The sequence below is a fragment of the Carettochelys insculpta genome, chromosome 3, assembly GCF_033958435.1.
Source record: "Carettochelys insculpta isolate YL-2023 chromosome 3, ASM3395843v1, whole genome shotgun sequence".
In the NCBI taxonomy this organism is placed as follows: Eukaryota; Metazoa; Chordata; order Testudines; family Carettochelyidae; genus Carettochelys; species Carettochelys insculpta.
Genome location: NC_134139.1, coordinates 211,031,801 through 211,054,284, shown reverse-complemented (window position 1 = coordinate 211,054,284; position 22,484 = coordinate 211,031,801). Strand labels below are relative to the sequence as shown.

At 52.9% G+C, this 22,484-nt stretch overlaps 1 protein-coding gene across 4 annotated transcripts in view; it reads left to right on the top strand.

Moving 5' to 3' along the window:
* The window catches only part of GTF3C2 (general transcription factor IIIC subunit 2), a 37,168-nt gene that overhangs the window by 6,631 nt on the left and 8,053 nt on the right, over positions 1–22,484 (top strand). For all 4 annotated transcript variants that reach the window (XM_074991588.1, XM_074991587.1, XM_074991589.1 and 1 more), the window contains exons 4-9: positions 11,132–11,226; positions 11,599–11,676; positions 12,024–12,122; positions 12,545–12,772; positions 13,275–13,386; positions 16,299–16,416. In XM_074991588.1, coding sequence (XP_074847689.1) covers positions 11,132–11,226; positions 11,599–11,676; positions 12,024–12,122; positions 12,545–12,772; positions 13,275–13,386; positions 16,299–16,416 — 730 coding nt within the window. The remainder of the gene's footprint in view (positions 1–11,131; positions 11,227–11,598; positions 11,677–12,023; positions 12,123–12,544; positions 12,773–13,274; positions 13,387–16,298; positions 16,417–22,484) is intronic.

Here is a 22,484-nt window from a genome sequence, read left to right as displayed (position 1 = left end):
TTTTTCAACAACAAGAGAGAATAGGATGAGAGCGAAAAATTGTTAGTGATATGTTACATGAATCAGTTACAGCTATTGATGCAGGCCAGCAATGCTGATGTCTGAGGGTCTTTGAAAGCACACCCCTTGAGGGCAGGATCCCAGGTCACATAGGCTTAGTTCTTGCAGACTAGAGAACTGCAATCTTGGATCCAAGATGGTGACTGCCAGGGCCATCACGTTTTGTTCTGTGGAGGAAAAAAGTCCTTTCTTCTTCCCATAGCCGTGGAGCCAGCTGACCCAGGCAAGCTGTTGTGGCAGACTGCCATTGGTCGCCGGTTTTGCCAGCATGTCCCAGTCCATTTACATGGCATGTGGGATGGATATCTGAGCATCTGATCTCAGTCCCATTGCTCGGCCCAGGTCACTTGATCAGGTGGGCTGCTGTGATACTTTGCCATAGGCTGCATTCCAGATGACAAGTTCCTAATTCCTGAGACATGTATTTGGTGTTTGAGTCTTAATCCATCCTTCTGGCTGGGGTGGTGACCACACCTCCCATTGTGTACTGTTGGCTCTAAAACATTTCTAATACAGCTATAGAGCCAATGTCTATAACTTCACATGCAAACAACACAGATATGTAAGTAGCATGAATGGTTTCAGGGCATTAGCAGCTTTCATTAAACATCTCATTCAGTCCACTTGGCACAAGATTTGGTGCCATTATATACAGAATCACAGGGCTCGAAGGGACCTCAGGAGGTCATCTCGTCCAGCCCCCTGCTTCAAGCAGGATCAACCCCCACTAAGTTATCCCATCCAGGACCTTGTCCAGCCGGGACTTAAAAACCTCAAGGGATGGAGAATCCACCACCTCTCTAGGCAACACATTCCAATGCTTCACCACCCGCCTGGTGGAGTAGTTTTTCCTAATAGCTAACCTACACCTCTCCCTCTTCAACTTCAGACCATTACTCCTTGTTCTGCCATCTGACACACCTGAGAACAGTTTCTCACCCTCCTCTTTAGAGCTCCCCTTCAGGAAGTTGAAGGCTGCTATTAAATCACCTCTGTCTTCTCTTCTGTAAACTAAACAAGCCCAAATCCCTCAGCCTCTCCTCATAGGTCTTGTGCTCCAGACCCTTAATCATTTTTGTTGCCCTTTGCTGAACCTGCTCCAGCAAATCCACATCCTTTTTATACTGGGGGGCCCAAAACTGGACACAATATTCCAGATGTGGCCTCACCAGTGCTGAATAGAGGGGAACAACTGCTTCTCTAGATCTGCTTGAAATGCTCCTCCTAATGCACCCTAGTATGCCATGAGCCTTCTTGGCTACAAGGGCACACTGTTTACTCATGTCCAGCTTTTCATGCACCATAACCCCTAGGTCCCTTTCCATCGTACTGCTGCTGAGACAGTCGGTCCCCAGCCTGTAGCAATGCTTGGGATTCTTCTGCCTCAGGTGCAGGACACCACTCTTCTCCTTGTTGAACAGCATCAGGTTTCTTTTGGCCCAGTCCTCTAATTTATCCAGGTCACTGTGGATTCTCTCTACCTTCCAACGTATCTACCTCTCCCCCGAGTTTTGTGTCATCCACAAACTTGCTGAGGGTGCAATCCAGTCCCTCATCCAGGTCATTAATAAAGATGTTGAATAACACTGGCTCCAGAACCGAGCCTTGCAGCACTCCCCTTGAAACTGACCGCCATCCAGATATTGAGCTATTGACTGCTACCCGTTGGGCCCGACCATCAAGCCAGCTTTCTATCCATCTTATAGCCCAAGGATCCAATCCATATTTCCTTAACTTATGGAAAAGAATGTTGTGAGAGACTGTATCAAAAGCTTTGCTGAAGTCAAGGTATATCACATCCACTGACTTCCCCATGTCCACAGAGCTTGTTATCTCGTCACAGAAGCTAATCAGATTGGTCAGGCAGGACTTGCCTCTGGTGAATCCATGTTGGTTACTTTTGATCACTGTCCCCTCTTGCAAGTGCTCCAAAATGGATTCCTTGAGGATTCCCTCCATTATTTTCCCAGGGATTGAGGTGAGGCTGACCGGTCTATAGTTCCCTGAATTGTCCTTTCCTTTTTTTAAAGATGGGCACTACGTTTGCCTTCTTCCGGTCCATCTCCCCTGGTCTCCAAACATCTTAAAAGATAATGGCCAAAGGTTCAGCAATGGCCTCTGCCAATTCGCTCAGTACCCTGGGGTGCATTAAATCCAGACCCATGGACTTGTGCACATCTAGTTTTTCTAGATAGCTCAGAACTTGTTCCTTCCCCACAGATGGCTGCCCTCCACCTTCCCATACTGCATCATCTACGACCGTCATGGGGAAGTTGACTTTGTCCATGAAGACTGAGGCAAAAAAAGCATTGAGTACTTCAGCTTTTTCCTACATCATCTGTCACTAGGTTACTTCCCTCATCCAGTAATGGCCCCACACCTTCTCTGGTAACCTGTTTATTGTTAACATGCCTGTAGAAACCCTTCTTGTTACTCTTCACATCCCCTGCCAGCTGCAGTTCCAAATGTGCTTTCACTTTCCTGATTGCTGCCCGGCATTCTCCAGCCGTTTGTTTATACTCCTCCTTAGTCAACTGTCCATGTTTCCATATGTTGTATGCATCCTTTTTGAATTTAAGCTGACTAATGATTTCCCTGTTAAGCCAAGCTGGTTGCCTACCATGTTTGCATTTCTTACTATGCAGGGGGATTGTTTGTTCCTGTGCCTTCAGTAAGGCTTCTTTAAAATACTGTCAGTTTTCTTCAACTCTTTTCCCCTTCATCTTCATTTCCCAAGGGATCCTGCTCATCTCTTCTGTCAGGTAGTCAGTCTGCTGTTCTGAAATCAAGGGTCTGTATGTTACTGCTCACCTTTCTTCCTTTTGTCCCGATCATGAAATCTACGATCTCATGGTCGCTGCAGCCCAGGTTCCCTCCCACTTCTATTTCTTCTACTAGTTCTTCCCTGTTTGTGATCAGCAGATCAAGTTGCGCACGGCCCCTGGTCGGTTCCTTCAGCACTTGTACCAAGAAGTTATCCCCAACATGCTCCAAAAACTTCCTGGATTGTCTGTGTGCTGCTGTATTGGTCTCCCAACAAATGTCCGGATGATTAAAGTCTCCCATGAGAGCCAGGGCCTGTGATTTGGAAGCTTCACTTAGCTGCCTGAAGAAAACCTCATCTACCTCCTCTCCCTGATCTGGCGGCCTATAACAGACACCAACTACAACATCACCTCTTACTTCCGCCTCTAAGCTTAACCCAAAGACACTTTTTTGACACCTTTTTGAAGATCTTCACCATCTGCCTTGTTCTAAACTGTAATGAGTCAGTTCAGTATCAGCTACAAATTTTTGTCACCTGTTTATTCCCTTCTCCAAATCATTTTTAAATAACACTTGTCCCACTGCGGACCCTTTGAGGGCACCACTAGTCACCACCTTCCAGTCTTAAAATTCACCATTATTCCTGCCCTTTGTTTCCTGTCTTGTAACCAATTCTCAGTCGACAAGAACACCTTTTCTCTTAGCCATGACGTCTTAATTTACTTAAGAGCCTTTTCTTGAGAGGGAGGGGCTGTGTCAAAGACTATCTGGAAATCTAAGTACCCTGTATCTACTGGATCCCCCTTGTCCGCATGCTTATTGACCCCCTCAGAGAACTCTAGTAAGGTACGATTTCCCTTTACGGAAACCATGTTGACTTTTCCCCAACAAATTGTGTGTCTGTGTCTGACAATTTTATTTTTTACTGTAGTTTGAACTACTTTGCTTGGCACTGACTTTACACCTTCAGTGCGCAACATATTCATCACCTGTGGCTAACAGGACGCTGCAGTGTGGTGAATCCAGCTCTGGAGCTGCTTGCAGCTCTTGCAGCCTGTAAGTGTGGCTCCTCAAAGCCGCACACGTGGAATGCCCTCCGCCTGCTCCGTGCATGCGCCCCACCGCTTGATGGAACAAGAGTGTGGCGGCAGTGTTGGCTCCGGCCCTGGTGGGACTTGCGCAGCTCTGGCCCCGGCTCATCGGGTTGGGTTGACCTAACCAGATCAGCCATGCCATCAGGGGCTCATTCTCCTGCATCTCTACAAATGTAATGCATGCCATAATGTGACCATAGTGCCCCTCTACCATCTGCTTTGGCCAAACTGGACAGTCTCTACGTAAAGGAATAAATGAACACACATCAGATATCCATTTGTTCCAAAACCCCCTCTAATGATACCTCAATCTGAGACAGTTCCTCAAATGTTTCACCTAACAAGAATGGCCCAGGTTTGGGAATCTCCCTAACATCCTCAGCCATGAAGACGGAAGCAAAGAATTCATTTAGTTTCTCTGCAGTGGCCTTACCATCTCGGAGTGCTCCCTTAGCATCTCAACCATCCAGAGGCCATACTGGTTTCCTGCTTCTGATGTACTTAAAAAAACATTTTGCTTTTACTTTTTGAGTTTTTGGCTAGCTGTTCTTCAAATTCCTTTTTGGTTTTTCTTATTGTGCTTTTGCACTTGACAGACCCCTGCATGAGCTGCTGTGCTTGTGCTGGAAAGGGGGTGAGGTTCCACAGGGTATGCGCGATGCTAACATTGTAACCTTGTATAAGAACAGAGGAAACAGAAGTGACTGCAACAACTACCGTGGAATCTCCCTCCTAAGCGTGACTGGTAAACTGTTCGGTCGCGTCATCCTTGGCAGACTCCAGAACATTGCTGAGAGGGTGTACCCCGAATCGCAGTGCGGATTCCGCGCAGAGAGGTCTACCGTTGACATGGTCTTCTCTCTAAGGCAGCTGCAGGAGAAGTGCAGGGAGCAGAGAAAGCCGCTCTACATAGCCTTCATCGACTTGACCAAGGCTTTTGACTTGGTCAGCAGGGATGGTCTGTTCAAACTGCTGCACAAGATAGGCTGTCCTCCACGGTTACTCAAGATGATCCAGTCGTTCCACGAAAACGTGAGAGGAACCATCCAATATGACGGCGCATTATCGGATGCTTTCAGAATCAGTAGCGGTGTCAAACAAGGATGCGTGCTTGCTCCGACATTGTTCGGGATCTTCTTCGCACTCCTCCTGAAGCATGCCTTTGGATCTTCAACAGAGGGCATCTTGCTGCACACAAGATCTGATGGGAAACTGTTTAACCTTGCAAGGCTGAAAGCTAAGTCTAAGGTGCGAGAAGTCCTCATCAGAGACATGCTGTTCGCAGACGATGCTGCTGTAGTGTCTCACACAGCAGACCAGCTTCAAAAACTGCTGGATCGGTTCTCCAAAGCGTGCAAGGACTTTGGGCTTACCATCAGCCTGAAGAAGACAGATGTACTCGGTCAGGATGTTGCTGAATCCCCATCAATCAGCGTTGACAACTATACATTAGAGGTCGTCCACGAGTTCGTTTACCTCGGGTCCACCATCACTGACACCCTGTCGTTGGACACTGAGCTAAATAGGAGGATCGGAAAAGCGGCCACAACTCTGTCCAGACTCAGCGAGAGAGTGTGGAATAACAACAAGCTGTACACTCACACCAAAATGCAAGTCCACAGAGCCTGCATCCTCAGCACCCTCCTTTATGGCAGCGAGACTTGGACCCTGTATGCCCGCCAGGAAAAGAGGCTGAACGTCTTCCACTTGCGCTGCCTCAGGTGCATCCTTGGAATATCATGGAAGGACAGAGTGACCAACACCGCCGTCCTCAAGCAAGCTGGAATCCCAACCATGCACACCCTCCTCAGGCAGCGTCGGCTCTGCTGGCTTGGCCACGTCCACAGGATGAATGATGGAAGGATTCCAAAAGACATCCTGTATGGTGAGCTAGCCTCTGGCAAAAGACCTCCCGGATGCCCCCAGTTGCACTACAAAGATGTCTGCAAGAGAGACCTCAGAGAGGTAGACATCGAGCTGGACAACTGGGAAGAACTAGCAGACGACTGCAGCAGATGGAGGCAGGGGTTACACAAGGGCCTTCAGAAGGGCGAGTTGAAGATCAGACAGCTAGCAGAGGAGAAGTGAGCGTACAGAAAGCACAATAAGGACTTGCCAGACACCCACCACATCTGCAAGAGATGCAGCAAGGACTGTCACTCTCATGTGGGCCTTCATAGTCACAATAGACGCTGTAAATGAAGTCCTCAATTGGAACTTTAAAGGGTGCGATCCATAGTCTATGCAGACTGAAGGATGCCTACTACTACTGCACTTGACAGAGTTTGTGCATCTTCCTATTTTCCTCACTGGGATTTAGTTTCCACTTTTTAAATACCTCTTATTGCTGCTTTTATTTGATTGTTAAGCCATGCTGGCAATTTTTAGTAATTTTACTGTGTTTTTTAATTTGGGTATTCATTTAAGTTCGGCTTCTGTAATGGCGTCTTTGAAAAGTTTCCATGCAGCTTGCAGGGATTTTACTTTTGGCACTGTACCTTTTTAATTTCCATTTAACTAAACCCCTCATTTTTGTGTAGTTCCCTTTTCTGAAATTAAATGCCTCAGTGCTGGACTGCTAAGGTGTTTTCCTCACCATGGGGATGTTAAATTTTATTTTACATTGTGCTTGCTGCTTCCAAGCGGTCCAGTTACGTTTACCTCGTGGACAAGATCCTGTGCGCCGTTGAAGACAAAATCAAGAATTACCTTTCCGCTGGTGGGTTCCACAACCAGCAGCTCCAAGAAGCAGACGCTTAACATTAGAAATTTTATCTCTACATCATGTCCTGATGTGCACCCGGTCAGTGTGGAGATAATGAAATCTCCCATTATTATTGAGTTTATTTTGCTAGACTCTCTTAGCATTTCATAGTCACTATCGCTGTCCTGGTCAGATGGTTGGTAATATATTCTTCCTGCTGTATTCTTATCTGAGCATGGATTTAGTACCCATGGAAATTCTATATTCTTATCTGAGCATGGATTTAGTACCCATGGAAATTCTATGGGAGGTTTTGGTTCATTTAAAATTTTACTTGATTTGCCTCTACGTTTTCTTCCGTGTTTAGTGCCACTCCCCCTCCAGCGTGCCCTGTTCTGCCCTCCTGATACATTTTGTACCCTGCTATGGACTGTGTCCCATTCCACCAAGTTTCTGCGATGCCTATATTGATATTCTCCTTTAATGTGAGGCACTCCAGGTTACCCATCTTAGACTTCTAAGCATTTGTGTAAAAAGCACTTCAAACATGTGTCACTACTTGTCTGCCATTCCCTGATGTGTCACTCTCTCTCTCTCTCTTGATTGTTTCGCATCTGATCTTATCCATATTTTATCATCTTCAATCCTCTTCTTACTGGAACATAGAGAATCCCTTTTAATTGGCCCTCTGCTAAGAGGTGTCTCCGTCCAGTCCATGTCTCTCCTTTGTGCTGAACATTACCCATGCCAGACCAGTCAGAGCCCTCTAGCCTGCATTTTGCTTGGATAATCAAAGCTCTTCCAGGCTGCTCATCAGTCTAGTAGCCTTTGTTTGCATCTGCTGCCATTTCAGTTCATGTCTTGCCCATGTGTGCGATGTTCAGATAGTCTTACTAGTGCTTTGCACAAGAGCGTGATTATACCCCATTTCTGCTAGTGGTGCTTGTCTCTGAGGGCTGTAGAACCATGTCAGTGGCTCGTAATCATCATGTAATCCATGCGCACACCCAAGCCTTTGCTGAGCCTCCACTTTGTAGCATAAACTCTTGTGTTTTATCCTGTTGTATTGAACTTCATTCCAGTTCTTTCACTCTGGTTGTCAAGATATCCAGCTCTTCCTGTGTAATGTTCTGGTCCTCCACTGCATTGACACTGCTTCTCAACTTCGTGTCATCAGCCAGCTTTCTCAGCGCGTCTGGTTTTGTGCAAAAGTAATTAATGAAAATATTAAAAGATGGTTCCAAGAGTGATCCTTGAGAAATTCCCTCATGACCTCCGTCTAGCCTAACCATTCTCTTTTCAGTACTACCGATTAAAAAGGGTAAAGGGTTATAAACTATAGAAGATGCTTCTGTGAAGTAGGCCAAGTGTGTGACAGTACCAGAGGTATGGGTCATTCCTGTGCAGCACGGTGCATCGAGGGAGTGTGGACTTGTGTGATGCGCCAGTTGGGGCAGTGCTCAGAGGGCAGAGCCCGCTTGTGAGGCCATGTCCCTTAATTCTCTCTTCTTGGTTTTCACAAGCTTGAATGTTGCTGAATATGACTTTCTAGAAGGGCAAGACATACCCCTGGGCAGCTGCAGCTCTGCAGGCATGAAGGCTTTGCTCAGGAAACTTCCTATTTTTTTTTAAGCATGAGCAAAAATATGGTGAGTGGGAGTTAGTGATCATGTAATCAGTCCAGATGCTGCTGTGACCAGGCATTGAAGGGATAACCTGGCTCTTGCCTGGGGCTATTCATTGTTGGATTTCAAGGAGGGAAAAATCATAGTCTCCTGTGAACAGATGGGGAAACTAAAGCATAGAGATTTGGCCAGTCATCTGACAGTGGCAGAACTGAGAATAGAGCCCATGCAGCCCACTGCTCTCACCGCTAGCCGGGACAGCCCGTGTCCATGGGAGGGAAGCAGCCAGCCCATAATAGCTAAGTCCCGTTACCCCCGACCTCTGCACTTCTGTTACAGTGGGCTGGGCATTTTGGTCGTGTTTTGAAGTGTTTGCAGTATGTAGGCTGTGGCCCAAGAATGGAGGTGGGCACGTTATGGCCTGGGCCCCTCAGGCAAGCTCCCTGCCTGCTGCAGCTCCAGGCTGCTCGAAGTGGCCAGTTGCTGGGTCCCTGTGCTGGTTTGTGCCACATGTCTCTGGCTGGGGTGGGAGAGACTTCCACGCCCTGCTGCTGCCCCTCAGCATGATAATCACACCACCCATTCTTCTGTTGGTGGGGGAAGCACATGAAGGTTGTGTCCCTCTCTTCTTTCTTCCCTTCCCCCCACTCCCATGCCAGGTGCAGAAAGGCACGTGGAGCAGCCAGCCACAGAGAGTGACCTGGAGCATGGCAGGCAGGGAGTCTGGCTCGGGCCGCTGGCCAGGAGCTGCCTAGATAAGCACCTCCTGGCCAGAGCCTGCATCTGCACTGCAACTCCTCCTTTGCCCTAGGTCACCATCCCAACCCTGGACGCCGCTCTCCCCAAGTCACAGCTCCCTCCCGGACCCTGCACCACCTTGTAGGCCCCTTCCCCAGGCAAGAAAACCCTTCTGCACCCCAAGCCCAGGAGATTAGAGCGACCCAGGTGCCAGATCCTGTATCATGGGGGAGGCAGGTGGGTGCTGCAGAAGGGCAAAGGACTCTTGGATACCGATGTGCATCCAGGAAGTGAGACGAGCTGGTAGGTGCTCTGTTCCTATTCATCCTCCAGCCCTCCCCGCCCCTTTCTGCAGTGTCCCAGGCTGTCCCTCCTAAACCTTCACTCCCTCACGTGAGCCCTCTGAGTCTTCCTCCCAGCAAGGAGAGCCCACTCTGATGTTTTCCGCAGAGCATGTTGATTGCGTTCCTGGAAGGAAGGGGGTTAGCTGCATGCAGTCTCATCTTGCCTCTGCAGTGTTGTGCTCTCTGGGGCCTAGACCTGACGTGGGATTGCTGGCCAGGGTCTCGGGCTATATTTTAGCGCTGGAGCTCGACAGCTACCAAGAGACTGCTCTGGCTGCAAGTCCTCCTGTTTCCCTGCCCACGACAGCTCAGGGTCATCTGTGTCACTTGGACATCGAAGAAGAGCCACAAGGCCTGGAGGTTGCAGCTCCTCAGAGGAGCAGTGGTAACTCTGGGTCTGGGCCAGGGCCAGGGCCTTGCGTTGATCCCAAGTTCTGGCCCTTGAAAGACTGGCACGAATTGGCACACTAAGAAAAGCCTCTGTTGTTCTGAGGGAAGGAGGGGGGCTGTGTCTCGGGAACCCCTTTGTCCATTGAGCCCAGGTGTGGTACAAAACCTGCCCTTGCCCTCGAAGCACACTGACTTTCGGGGAAGCGGGAGTCGGCGTTAACCAGAAAGCTGCTATGTACTGTAACTAGCATAGTCTTGCGTTCCTTGAGCTCCGAAATGGGGCTGTGCGTGCCCAGCTTTCTTTTCCCTTTCTGTAAATCTCCACCTGGCGCTGGCTGGTCTCCTGAGAGACACCGCGAGCCTGGACCTAGTAGGTTAATTGCAGCCCCTTGCTACCAGACTTCTTTTGGGCTGGGTTGGTTCTTCTAGTTCACTGGTGCCACAGGGTCGTCACAGTGAGGCTCAGGAACTGCCCTGTATGAAGCCAGCCAGGTTTCAGGGGTTACCCCTTCTCTCCCTGAACATGTTGTCACAAGACAAGCTCATACAGCTTTGATCTTCCTGGGTCTGCATCCCCTTTCACTGTGTGCTCCTTGCGAGTCTGTCTGGTTAGGACTCTTGGGGGAGCTGGAGGGCCCTGCAGCCAGCAGAGAGACTCAGCCAGTGTTGTAAAGCTGGAGGTTTATCAGTTGACAGGAATACAGCATAGAACAGCTTAATAGCACAGAAATCAGTTACTTTCAACCAAGCCCATCTTGTGTGGGGGTAGGGAGGGGACACCAGGCTGGATGCCCTGGGCTCTCCCCAACCCCAAGTCACAAACAGACTGCCCAGCTTCCAGTGACCCAACTTTTGAACCCATTGCTGCTGCTCTTGGCCTTTGGCTTCCTGGGTCATCTGGTTACAATGCTCTCTGGGGCTCAAGTTACAAAGGGCACTGACCAAAGCATGCATATGGGGAGGCTCAAAAAAACTCCCACACTCCTCTTCCCATCACCTGACCTCGGCATCAGTGCAACATGCAGGGAACCTGAGGCATATACAGCATGCATGCAAACCCATAATACTGACAACCTGCGAAGGGAAAATCCCCACTTGGTCACCGCTGGACTGGAGTTCTGGACCTGAAACGCCTGCTGTGCCTACAGCAGCCCCTTTGTGCTCCGCTGGCAGGGGGCTGAGCAAGGGCTCAGTGCGGACACAGCTCGGGGGAATGGCTCTGTGGGGTTGCTACGTTCCCCTGCCACTCAGGGCTCTGACCTGGGTGAAGGGTGTGTTGGTGGGCTGTCTGGGGACGTGGGAGGTTGGGCTGAAGGCATGGGTGTCCCAGGAGCTGGCCTGGGCTGGGGCATTGTAGTTACTCAGCCGTGCCAAGCACCTGGCTCTAACCCTGCTTTTTCTTGTGCTCAGAAGTCCAAGCTCCAGTGCCGAGGACTTGCTCCCAATGGCTTCCACAATTCCATCATGGCCCCCGTGTGGAAATGTCCTGGCATCACCCACAGCCTGTGAGTACGGGCACACTCTTGTGGGTCTAAGGCAGTGGCTGAGACAGTGCCTGGCCCTGGGGCTGTGGCACGCAGGGTCACCGGCTGTGCTGGGGGTGCCACAGGCAGATGGTCTGTCCCAGGGGCCTTGTGGGTCTTCCCTCCGTGCAGGGCCTGTGTGCTTGGGGCAGCAGGGGTGGGAGCCTGTGGTATCGTTTGATTTGAGGGCACAAGGAATCCTGGTGGGAGGATCCCTCGGGTGGTGAGTGTCAGTGGGGACGGACTGAGGCCAGGCTGGGCTCAAATTCCCCATTGTGTTCATGCACCAGCCTGCAGCTTCTGCCTCTAGCCCAGGTGGGGAGCATGTAGGTTCTGATGCCCTGTGCTCTTCAGGCGGGGCCGACACTACTCTCCCTGGGAATTCCCCGACTGGCTCCCTTCCATGCGCAAGTGGACATTTCTCTCGGACAGGTAGGTGAATGGCCATGCTGCAGGCCAGGGCAAGTCTGGGCATGCAGCTGCCCCTGCTTTGGGGCTGGCAGTGAGTTAAGGGGTGAATGCACAATATAAGGACAATTCCCTGTGTGGTCCTTTGGTAATTTGAAGGTATCCAATAATGCTGGAGGTCCAGGCCAGTTCCCCAGGGATAGGTGCCACATAGGGCTGAACTGGGGCGGGAGTAGGGGGTGCCCCAAGGGCCTGGACTGGGAGGGGGATGCAGTTGAGAAACCAGGCCAGGGCCCAGGGAGGGTGAGTTGCCCAGGTCAAGTCCCTGAACGAGGAAATGGTGGCTACTCATTGCTCTTCTGCCCCTTCAGTGAATGTACCCCGTACCTGCCCGGGGAGATGAAGTCACCGCTCTTCTCCATCCAGCGGGAGGGCATTGAAGAAGATGGTGTCCTGTACCGGATCAACAGGTATGGTCCAGCCCTTGCGTCGCTGCTGAGGACTGTCCTAAACCAGGCCTGGCAGCCACAGGGCTGGGCCTTGCTGGGCCTTGGCATCCCCCAGCGTAGACCCTGGCCCTCAGATCCAACCCAGCTGTCACCTGGTGCCAATGGTAGTGGAAGCCCGCAGCACTGGGGCCAGCTGGGCTGTGGTGTGCTCTCTCCTTCCCTGCAGGCTTCTTTGGCATTGCACCCCAGGTACTAGAGCAGCTTCACTGGGCCCTTGGACTCAGGCGCAGACCGGGCTCCTGCCCCTGGAGCACAGCTCGGTTGAAGCCTGCAGCTCTTCTGTCTTGCTCTGCGCTTTCTCCAAGGCAGCAGCAGAGCCCTTAGTTGTTAGCACCCCCTGCCCTGCGGCTTTCTTGGTGCTCTTACTCTCATCCCACTGGCAGGTTCAACTCCCTGCAGCCCCACGAGGAGCGCCTGGATGTTTCCTTCTTTGTTGGCGGCCCAGTATGGGCCATGGAGTGGTGCCCATGTCCAGAGGGCTCTGCTGCCCCCCAGTACGTGGCGCTCTACTGCAACAAGGACATGGATGAGAAACACAGCCTGTCTGAGCTCCACACGGGCCCTGCGCTGCTTCAGCTCTGGGCTCTGGGCACCCTGCAGCCAGAGACTGGGTGAGTCACATGTGGGAGAGGCTCCTGCAAGCACAGAGCCTGGGGGTGGAGCAAGGTGGAGGGGCAAGCCCAGAGCTGGGGGGGGAGGAGGTAACTGGGCCCAAATAGGAAGTGGTCTGGGGTCTCTCCCCATCTCCCCTGGGACATGTGGCCATTCCCTATGCAAGTTCTTGCTCATTCCAGGTGTCTGGGGCTTGGCAAAGACCTGGGCAAAGACCAAGGCCCAGTGTTCTGGGAAACCGTGGCCCAAGTGCCAGGAGCTGTTCTGCGGAGAAGAGCACCGCTTAATCTCATGGTCCAGGCTGGAGGTTCAGCCTGTGGCCAGGCTTGCAGGGGTCTGGGTGGCAGAGCCAGCAGCTTATGAGCTCTGCTGGGCTCTTGCTGCCTACCCAACATGCCCAGTTGGCCCTGTTAGAGTCGTGCATCCTTCTGCCCTGTGCTTTCCGAGGGGGGCCCTGGACACCCATCAGCTGGGCCCCTCATATGTGACCTGTGCCTGCAGCTCTGCCACCAAAGCCAGGCTGGCCTATGCTCTCGCCACCGATCATGGCTGCATCTGGGACATGAAGTTCTGCCCCAGTGGGGCCTGGGAGCTGCCCACCACCTATAGGAAGGTAGGCATGTGATCTTGCTGATTGTCTCAGGGCCCCTGAGGTGCAGCCTGGGACTGTGTGGTTGCTATGCCCCCTTAGCTCTCCAGCTTGGGCTCTCTCTCACGGTGCCTTATTGGTGACAAGCAGCAAACCCCTCCAGGTGTTATCACAAAATACTAGAACTGGAAGAGACTTGGAGAGCTCATCGGGGCAGTCCCCTGCCCTCACAGCAGGGCCACGCACCAATTCTAAACCATCCCTGACAGGTTTGCGTCTTAGCTGCTCTTACGTAGCTCCCCAGGAAATTTATTCCAGTGCTTAACGGTGCTGACAGGAGCTTTTTCCAAAATCCCTGGCTGCAATTTGAACCCATTGCTGCTTCTCCTTCACCTGTGATGACAGGACAGGAGTTTTTCTCTCTCCTCTCCTACTGTCCTTTTAGCACAGCTGCATAGGGAGCCCCACATCCAGCCAGGCAGCACGAGTGCTCACAGAGCCACACCTGAGCCGCACAGAGAGGCCCCCTCCCCGCACAGTGCTGCACCGCAGGAACATAGGTCTTGCACTGCTCACAATGAGCTGTGCAAAGTTGTGAATGGGTTCAAGGAAGTGGATTTACACCAGGCTTTTTAAAGCCTGAGCACATTTACCTGCTGCTTCAAGCAACCTCACTAGCAAAGATAAATAGTTAAACTAGTTTATTGACTACTAAGAGAGTCACTTAAAATCTGTAAGTGGTGGGCAAAAAGCTAGTTACCAAAAGCCACATGAGCTCCTAGTCTGAACTCTGAGCCTTCCTAGACTGGGCAACGACGAGATGAAGCAATTTTTCTCACCCCGCTGGATATTGCAGTCCGTAGTCCACAGGTTTCACCCTTGCAATGTGAGCTAGTTTCCTGGATGTCTCTGTTGCTTGGAGCAAAGGTAGGAGCAGGAGGAAGGCCAAGACTGGGGACCTGTGTTCTGTTCTATATCCGCAGTTCCACATGCTTGGAGAACAAAAGCCCAAGCATGTCTGGGGGGCATAGCTGAGTCCTCAGGCAGGGCTGAGCAAATCCCTCTGGGGTGGGCTTAGGTAGGTCTCTTTGAATTATAGATCCCTTGCTAAGCAATGGCTGTTAATGGTGGTTTGATACCCTGTCCTGAGGTTGTCACTTTGCTTTCTGTTGTCTCTGGGAAGCTAGTATCTGGCTGATTCCCCAACTCACAGCATGTCTTAGTGGTAACCAAACAACCTCGCCTCTTTATGTGCCCTAAAGAGAGACCTGTTTAGAGAGAAGGGTGACTTTCAGCATATGCAAACCAGTCTCCAGTGCCCCACGTGGCCCGCCCAGTACTCTGTGTCCGGTACATAGAATCATAGAACACTAGGACTGGAAGAACAAAAAGCAGTCAAGTAGCCCTTTAAAGACTAGCAAAATAGTTTGTTAGGTGAGCTTTCGTGGGACAGACCCACTTCTGGTCTGGCTATGGTCTGAAGAAGTGGGTCTGTCCCACGAAAGCTCACCTAACACTATTTTGCTAGTCTTTAAAGGGCTACTTGACTGCTTTTTGTTTTGATAGTGTATAGACTAGCATGGCTTCCTCTCTGTTCCTAGGACTGGAAGGGACCTCGAGAGGCCATCGAGTCCAGCCCCCTGCCCCAATGGCAGGACCAAGTACTGTCTAAACCACCCCAATAGACATTTATCTCACCTCTTCTTAAATATCTCCAGCGATGGAGATTCCACAACCTCCCTTGGCAATTTATTCCACTGTTTGAGTGCCCTGACAGTTAGGGACTTTTTCCTAATGTCCAACCTAAACCTCTCTTGCTGCAGTTTGTTCATTGCCTCTTGCTCTATCCTCAGAGGCCAAGAAGAACAAGTTCTCTCCTTCCTCCTTATGACTCCCTTTTAGATACCTGAAAACCGCTATCATGTCTCCCCCTCAATCTTCTCTTTTCCAAACTAAACAAGCCCAATTCTTTCAACCTTTTTTCATAGGTCACATTCTCTAGACCTTTAATCATTCTTGTCGCTCTTTTGTGGACCCTCTCTAGTTTTTCCACATCTTTCTTGAACTGCGGTGCCCAGAACTGGACACAATACTCCAGCTGAGGCCTAACCAGCACAGAGTGGAGCGGAAGAATGACTTCTCATGTCTTGTTCACAACACACCTGTTAGTACATCCCACAATCATGTTTGCTTTTTTGGCAATGGCATCACACTGACTCATATTTAGCTTGTGGTCCACTGTAATCCCTAGATCCCTTTCTGCTGTAGCCATTCCTAGACAGTCTCTCCCCATTCTGTATGTGTGAAACTGATTGTTCCTTCCCAAGTGGAGCACTTTGCATTTGTCATTAAAAAAAAAAAAATCTGTTTACCCCAGATCCCTAAATAGCCCCCTCAGGGATTGAGCTCACAACCATTGGTTTAACAGGCTGCTAATCAAACCACTGCACTGTTTCCCTCTTCCTGGGGAGTAGGGTGCTTCATGGTGCTCTCCCAAGGTGTAGTACCGTGGGGTCGACACTCTAGCTGCTAGCCACGTGTGGCTGTTGGGATGGTTGAGTGTGGCTGGCTGGCTTGAACAATAAGTCTATTTTCAGAGTAATGTGGCTAGTTCCCTCCAGCAATAGTGGCTGCTGCGTCACAGCTGGTTGGACACTGAAAGCATAGAAAGTCAAAGTGGGACTGTCGGCACTAGGGCTGTGGTGCACTGGGCTGCACAGACACAGGAACGCCACCCGCCCCCACTCCTGGAGCAGCCTGCAGGATGGCTGCCCCCCAGCACAGAGCGATGACAATGAATGGTGCCCACCCTTGGGCACACACTGGAACCATTGTGCGTAGTGTGGCGGGGATGCGTAGGCGGGAGGTGGTGCCTTGGGTTAGTCTCCCAAGAAGCCTGGGCCTGGCCCCTCAACTTGTGCCATCTGTCCCTCCAGCCTCCTCAGATGAGCCGGCTGGGCCTCCTGGCGGCAGCCTTTTCCGATGGCAAAGTGCTCCTCTACAGCCTTCCGCACCCTGAGGGCCTACTCACGCACAAGAGAGCCCAGGTAAAAGGTAGGAAGAGCTGTGCCATGGGCTGGGGAACTTTACTGCCTGGAGAGGAGAGGGGCCAGGATGACAGCACGGAGATCCTGGGTGGGCAGCGGACAGGGCTCGGGGCAAACCCTGAGAAGGGCAGTATCTAGGTCCCCACCTATGTCCCCAGAGAAGCCAGCTGTGTCCCTGTGTCAGCCCATTCTCAACCACATGCCCTGACACACGAACTTCTGGCTGGGGGGGACCTGACTGTTCTAGTGAGTTTCTCGCTCTTCACTGCGCTCTGCTGGCCATGTAACCCCTGGTGGGGCCCGGTTGTACTAGCAAGGTTCTTCTCGCACCGCGCTCTGCTGGCCGCGTAACCCCTGGTGGGGCCCGGCTGTACTAGCAAGGTTCTTCTCGCACCGCGCTCTGCTGGCCGCGTAACCCCTGGTGGGGCCCGGCTGTACTAGCAAGGTTCTTCTCGCACCGCGCTCTGCTGGCCGCGTAACCCCTGGTGGGGCCCGGCTGTACTAGCAAGGTTCTTCTCGCACCGCGCTCTGCTGGCCGCGTAACCCCTGGTGGGGCCCGGCTGTACTAGCAAGGTTCTTCTCGCACTGCGCTCTGCTGGCCGCGTAACCCCTGGTGGGGCCCGGCTGTACTAGCAAGGTTCTTCTCGCACCGCGCTCTGCTGGCCGCGTAACCCTTGGTGGGGCCCGGCTGTACTAGCAAGGTTCTTCTCGCACCGCGCTCTGCTGGCCGCGTAACCCCTGGTGGGGCCCGGCTGTACTAGCAAGGTTCTTCTCGCACCGCGCTCTGCTGGCCGCGTAACCCTTGGTGGGGCCCGGCTGTACTAGCAAGGTTCTTCTCGCACCGCGCTCTGCTGGCCGCGTAACCCTTGGTGGGGCCCGGCTGTACTAGCAAGGTTCTTCTCGCACCGCGCTCTGCTGGCCGCGTAACCCCTGGTGGGGCCCGGCTGTACTAGCAAGGTTCTTCTCGCACCGCGCTCTGCTGGCCGCGTAACCCCTGGTGGGGCCCGGCTGTACTAGCAAGGTTCTTCTCGCACCGCGCTCTGCTGGCCGCGTAACCCCTGGTGGGGCCCGGCTGTACTAGCAAGGTTCTTCTCGCACCGCGCTCTGCTGGCCGCGTAACCCCTGGTGGGGCCCGGCTGTACTAGCAAGGTTCTTGCACCACGTTTTTCACTGATGATTGTGTGCCTGCTGGTGGTGGGTTGGGCAAAATGACTATGCAGCAACCTCAGGTTGGTTTGTGTGCTTTGCAGCATTTGGGTCGTGGTCATGATTTGTGGGTCTGTGTCCCCGCTGTCGGTTGTGTAGCCGAGCAGGGAGGTGAAAGCAAAGTGCTCTGCCCTTGCAGCAGAAGTGAGATGCTGCTGCTAACTTCATTCTGAGCTCAGCCCTGAAATGCTTCATCCCCTCTGGATGCTCCATGCATGTGCTCCACCATGTGGTAGCATGAGTGGAGGTGCTACTCCAGCCCTGATGCGGCTCCTGCCCTTGGACGGCTTGTGCAGCACATTACGACTCCAGCCCCCAGGGCGGCTCGCGCGGTGCGGTGTGGCACGGCTCCAGTGAGCGGGCATGGGGCAATCCATACTGTTTCTTTTGGACACCACTGCCGTAAGGGGTGGGGCAAGGCAAAGGGCAGACGGCGGCTGGCGTACGGATGGTGCTGCAGTCCTGTCATCTGACCAACTTGCCCAGAGGGAGACCCCGTCTTTGAGGCACCAGCAGGAAGGGGCCAGTCCCAGTGCTGCTTGTTGGGTTTGTCCCTCCAACCAGGACACAGCACACGCCAATGCATTACCTGGGCCTGAGGAGGCATCAGCACCTGCTGGTCGTCATGGGAGGTGATGCTGAAGGAACTCTGGGTGAGAATGGGGGTCTGGCCTCTGCCGGCTGACAGACAGGTGCCATCCCTCAACATCACTAGGATGTTTTGCTCCTTCTCTGAGCTGCCCTCACTGTGTACCGTGCACCCCCTTCCCGTGGGCAGAGGTCCTCTCCCTCCCCCTACACAGACTTGTCCCCAGGAGTGCCGGAGGAGGAAATTGACAAGTTGTGTGAGAAGCTGTGTAATGGTGCCGCCTGTCGTGTCTGAGCTGGCGGAGTGGGGGAAGGTGGGACAGACAGGGTGCAGCTGCTTAACTTGCTGATCTGACAGAGCGCCCATTCCTGCTGCCTCAGCCTTGGGGTGGGGTGCCTGCTGTACAGGACAGGTGCAGGAGGGGTCACAGGGCAGGCAGGCCAGGCTGGTGGGTGACTGGGAGACAGGCACAGGGCACGCTACCCGCTGGAAGAGTTGGAGGGCTGTGAAGATGTCTGCTGGACAGGTTGGTGCTGTGTGGCTGGGCCCAGTGGGCAGGCTGTGGGGGATGGGGTGGGCCCCTCAGTTCAAGTCAGTTGTCTGCTGGTGGCAGGACAAAAGCTGCACAGGCTTTGCCACTGCAAGGAAGGCCCAGGGCCTGGTCTCCATGGGTGGGCCCAGCCCCCCATCTGGGTTCTTGACCCTGTGGCCTCAGCGTCTCGGTAGCCTACAGGGACTTGAATGCCCTGTGCCCAGCCCAACAGTGTAGCTGCCATCCCAGCCGCACCTGCAAAACTGGGAAATTCTTGTGCTTTTAAGACTGGTGTGTGTGGTCGTGGTTCCCTGGGCTAGCCACTGCTGGGGCAGCGTGGGATACTGGGTGTCTGTGCCCTTGGACTCAGCCCCTGTCAGGGGAGGCTCCATAAAGGCTGTGGGAGGCCCAAGGACTGAACCTGTTCCTGGGAGGCTGTGGTGGCAGATGATGTGAACAGGACTGTGTAGGAGGGCAGTGGCCTGAGCAGCGGCAGGAGTCTGGCCTGAGCTCGGCCACCCCCAGGATTGACTGACAAAGCTTCCTACAGAGTTAGAGGAGGGTCATGGCTATCAGTGCGAGTTTGTGGGAAATGGATTCTGGCACACAAACTGGCCTGTAGGTGTTGAGAGGCACTTGCGTGCTTGGGTGATCTGGATGATAACATTGGCTTAATAGTCTAACAGTTCTCTGAGGCATTTCACCTGGTACCACACAACATGTTGATGAGAAAACAAGAACAGTATAACATGAACCTGGACCACAGGCAGTGAATGAAGAACAGGCTAATTGACAGGTGATTGTAAATGGGGATGCTTGTTGAGCAAGGGCATTTCCGGCAAGGTCCCACAGGGATGGTGTCTTGGCCTAGCACTAGTTAAGTTTTATCAATGACCTGAAGGAAAACAATCACCACCAAGAAAGTTTGCAGGTGATCCAGGGATTCGGGGGGTTGTAAATAGGGCGACATATTTCTCACAGTTTCTGTGATTTCTGCAGCAGCTGGCATGGCTGCCCTGAGGACTGCCTGAGCAGCAGCAGCTGGTGCCATAGAATCGTAGACTTCTAGGGCTGGAAGGGACCTCAGGAGGTCATCTAGTCCAGCCCCTGCTTCAAGCAGGATCAACCCCCACTAAGTCATCCCAGCCAGGACCTTCTCAAGCTGGGACTTAAAAACTTCTAGGGATGGAGAATCCACCACCTCTCTAGGCAACATGACGCCCCGAGACTACTCCCTCCACCCCCGATTCAGTCAGGAGTATTTATGGAGTAAGTCACGGACAGTCCGTGGGTGTTTCGTTCTTGCCCCTGATCTGTCAGTGAGTTTTGCAAAGCAGACTGGTGAAATTCTAGCCATGATTGTTGTGACGGGGTCCCCAAGCTCTGCCCCCCGTCCACAGGCAAGAGTGACTCTCACTCAGCAGGTAGCACAGCAAGTTTATTAGTCGACAGAGGCCCAGCTCAGCACAGAGGTGTCAGTGCAGCCGGCAGAGACGGTCATTCCAACCCGTCCTGGGGAGAGGAGCCCGAGGGGTGCCCCTCAGGGGTGTGGCTTCCCCCCTTGCCCGGCTGGCTGCCTTCCAGCTCCCTCTCCCCCCATCTTCCAACTGCTGCCTCTGATTCAAACCCAGCTGGGCTCCTCCCTGCTCTGTGTTCAGGGCAGAGGTGTTACCTCCCAGCTTAGGGTACAGCCCCAGGGGTCATCCTTAGCCGCTGGGAGCTGCTCTGCCTGTCACACACACATCCAGCCTGAGTGTCACACGCACCCCTCCCCTCCATCACAGTTGTACATATTGAAGAGGATGGGTCAGTGGCACAAAGTGGCCTAGACACCTGGGAAGGGGGCTCAGGCAGGCAGTATGTGGTGCAGTATGGCCACAGGTAAACGTGCAGCTCAGCACCAGGGGGGCAGGCCAGACACAGTCGGAGGGACTCTGAAAGACGTCTGGGGTCATGGCGGACAACCAGCTGGATGTGAACTCTCAACGGGAGGCTGAGGCCAAAAGGGCTGATGGCAGCCTGGGAGCAGACATGGGACTCTCACTGTTGGGCACTGCTTGGGTCGTGCATCCATCTGCATGTGGTGCCACAGTTCAGGAAGCGGGTTGGGAAGGTGGAGAGGGTAAGAGAAGAGAGGTGAGTGTGATGGAGGGGTTAGAAAGCTTGCCTTGAGTCAGTTCTGGAGTCGCATCAGCTTCAAGAGGTATAGATGCGAGACATGGCATACTGAAAAGTCTTCAAATCACAAGCGATGGACATTAACGGATGCCTGAGGTGCATCCTTCACATCAAGTGGCAACACTTTGTCACAGATGAGGAGCTTTGGAACAGAGCAGGACAAGAACCACTTGACGTTCAGATCAAGAGAAGAAAGAGGGATGGCCAGGGCACAGTCTCAGAAAACCATCATCCAGCCTAGTCCGTCAGGGTGTCACGTGGAACCCGCCAGGAAAATGCAAAAGAGGAAGACCTCAGACAAAGTGGAAAAGATCCGCTGAGGCTGAAGGACAAGAACTGGGGTACTCCTGGAGCCAGCTGGAAATTTTGTCCTGAGTTGGCATGGAGGAGGCTTGTAGATGACCTGTGCTCCACTCGGATTTAGTAGTAGTAAGGTATGACTTGCCTAGGCAATACCCCGGCCTGCGGGAGAAGATTCGGTAATGGACTCCTCAGTCCGTCAGGGAAAGGAAGCTGAAGCTTGACAAGTTCAGCTGAGAAACAAGTTGTGAATGGCGAGCAGTGAGAGCAACTAAGCACCGGAATAGCTTATGAAGGGCCTTCTGGGTGTTCAGTCAGTGCCGGCTGGTTTTATAAGATCTGCTCTGTGGGTCTTTGTGGGGTGCAGTGTCAGGTGAGCTTCTCACAAAGGCCTTTCAGGCCTCTTCGGGATCTAGGACAGAGGAATAGACACGGTAGTTTGGGGCAGCCTCCCAGCAGCCTGGCCCAAGGAAGCCCTGGGCCTGGCCAGGCTGGACCATGTCTTTCTTTTTGGGCCAAAGAAAGAGCTTCCTCACGTTGCACTTTGGGGACCGCTAGACCTGCTGCATCTGGAAAAGGCAGTCCCCTGTCCCTGCAGGCTGCATGAGTGCCTGAGCAGCCTGGCAATCTGACCAGGCGTTGCTGTGCAGAGCTCCTGGGGGAACTTAGAGAGCTGGAGCCCAGGGGCGGTCGTGGCCCTGTGAAGGCTGCAAGGCCTGTGTGCAGGGAAGAGGTGGGACTGAGCTGGTCCAGCATGTGGAAGGGGTTCCTCTGAAGAGCTGTTAACAGCTGGGAGTGGCACAGATCCTAGATCCAGAACGCCCCTCCGCCGCTTTCCCTGAAGGTACAGGAGTTCTTCAAATCAGAGTGCCTCAGCCTGAGCAGCCGCCATACCCTTGTCCTGGCTGGCAGGGTGAGCCTGGGGCCATCAGGAGTCCCATAGACGAAGGTGTGGGATCCCAGCCGCCCTTACATCTGCTCTCTTGGCTGGCTGGGGAGGCAGAGCTCCTGGCACAAGGGCCTGGCCTCAGTTATGGGGGTCTCCCCAGTGATCCCTGTAAGCTGGGTGCTTGTGCAGCCACTCGAGCGCCCACAGCTGGGTTTTGTTTCTTCTGGTGGTGCACATCCACACAGGCCTTGTTCCGTGCATGGGTGGAAACCATTAGAGAGAGCATTGGTTCTCCTCACTGCAGCCTGTGCTGGGCCAGCCAACCCTGTCTCAAGAGCAGAGTCCATGCCAGCCTGTGCGCCCTGGATTGGCATCTGCCCC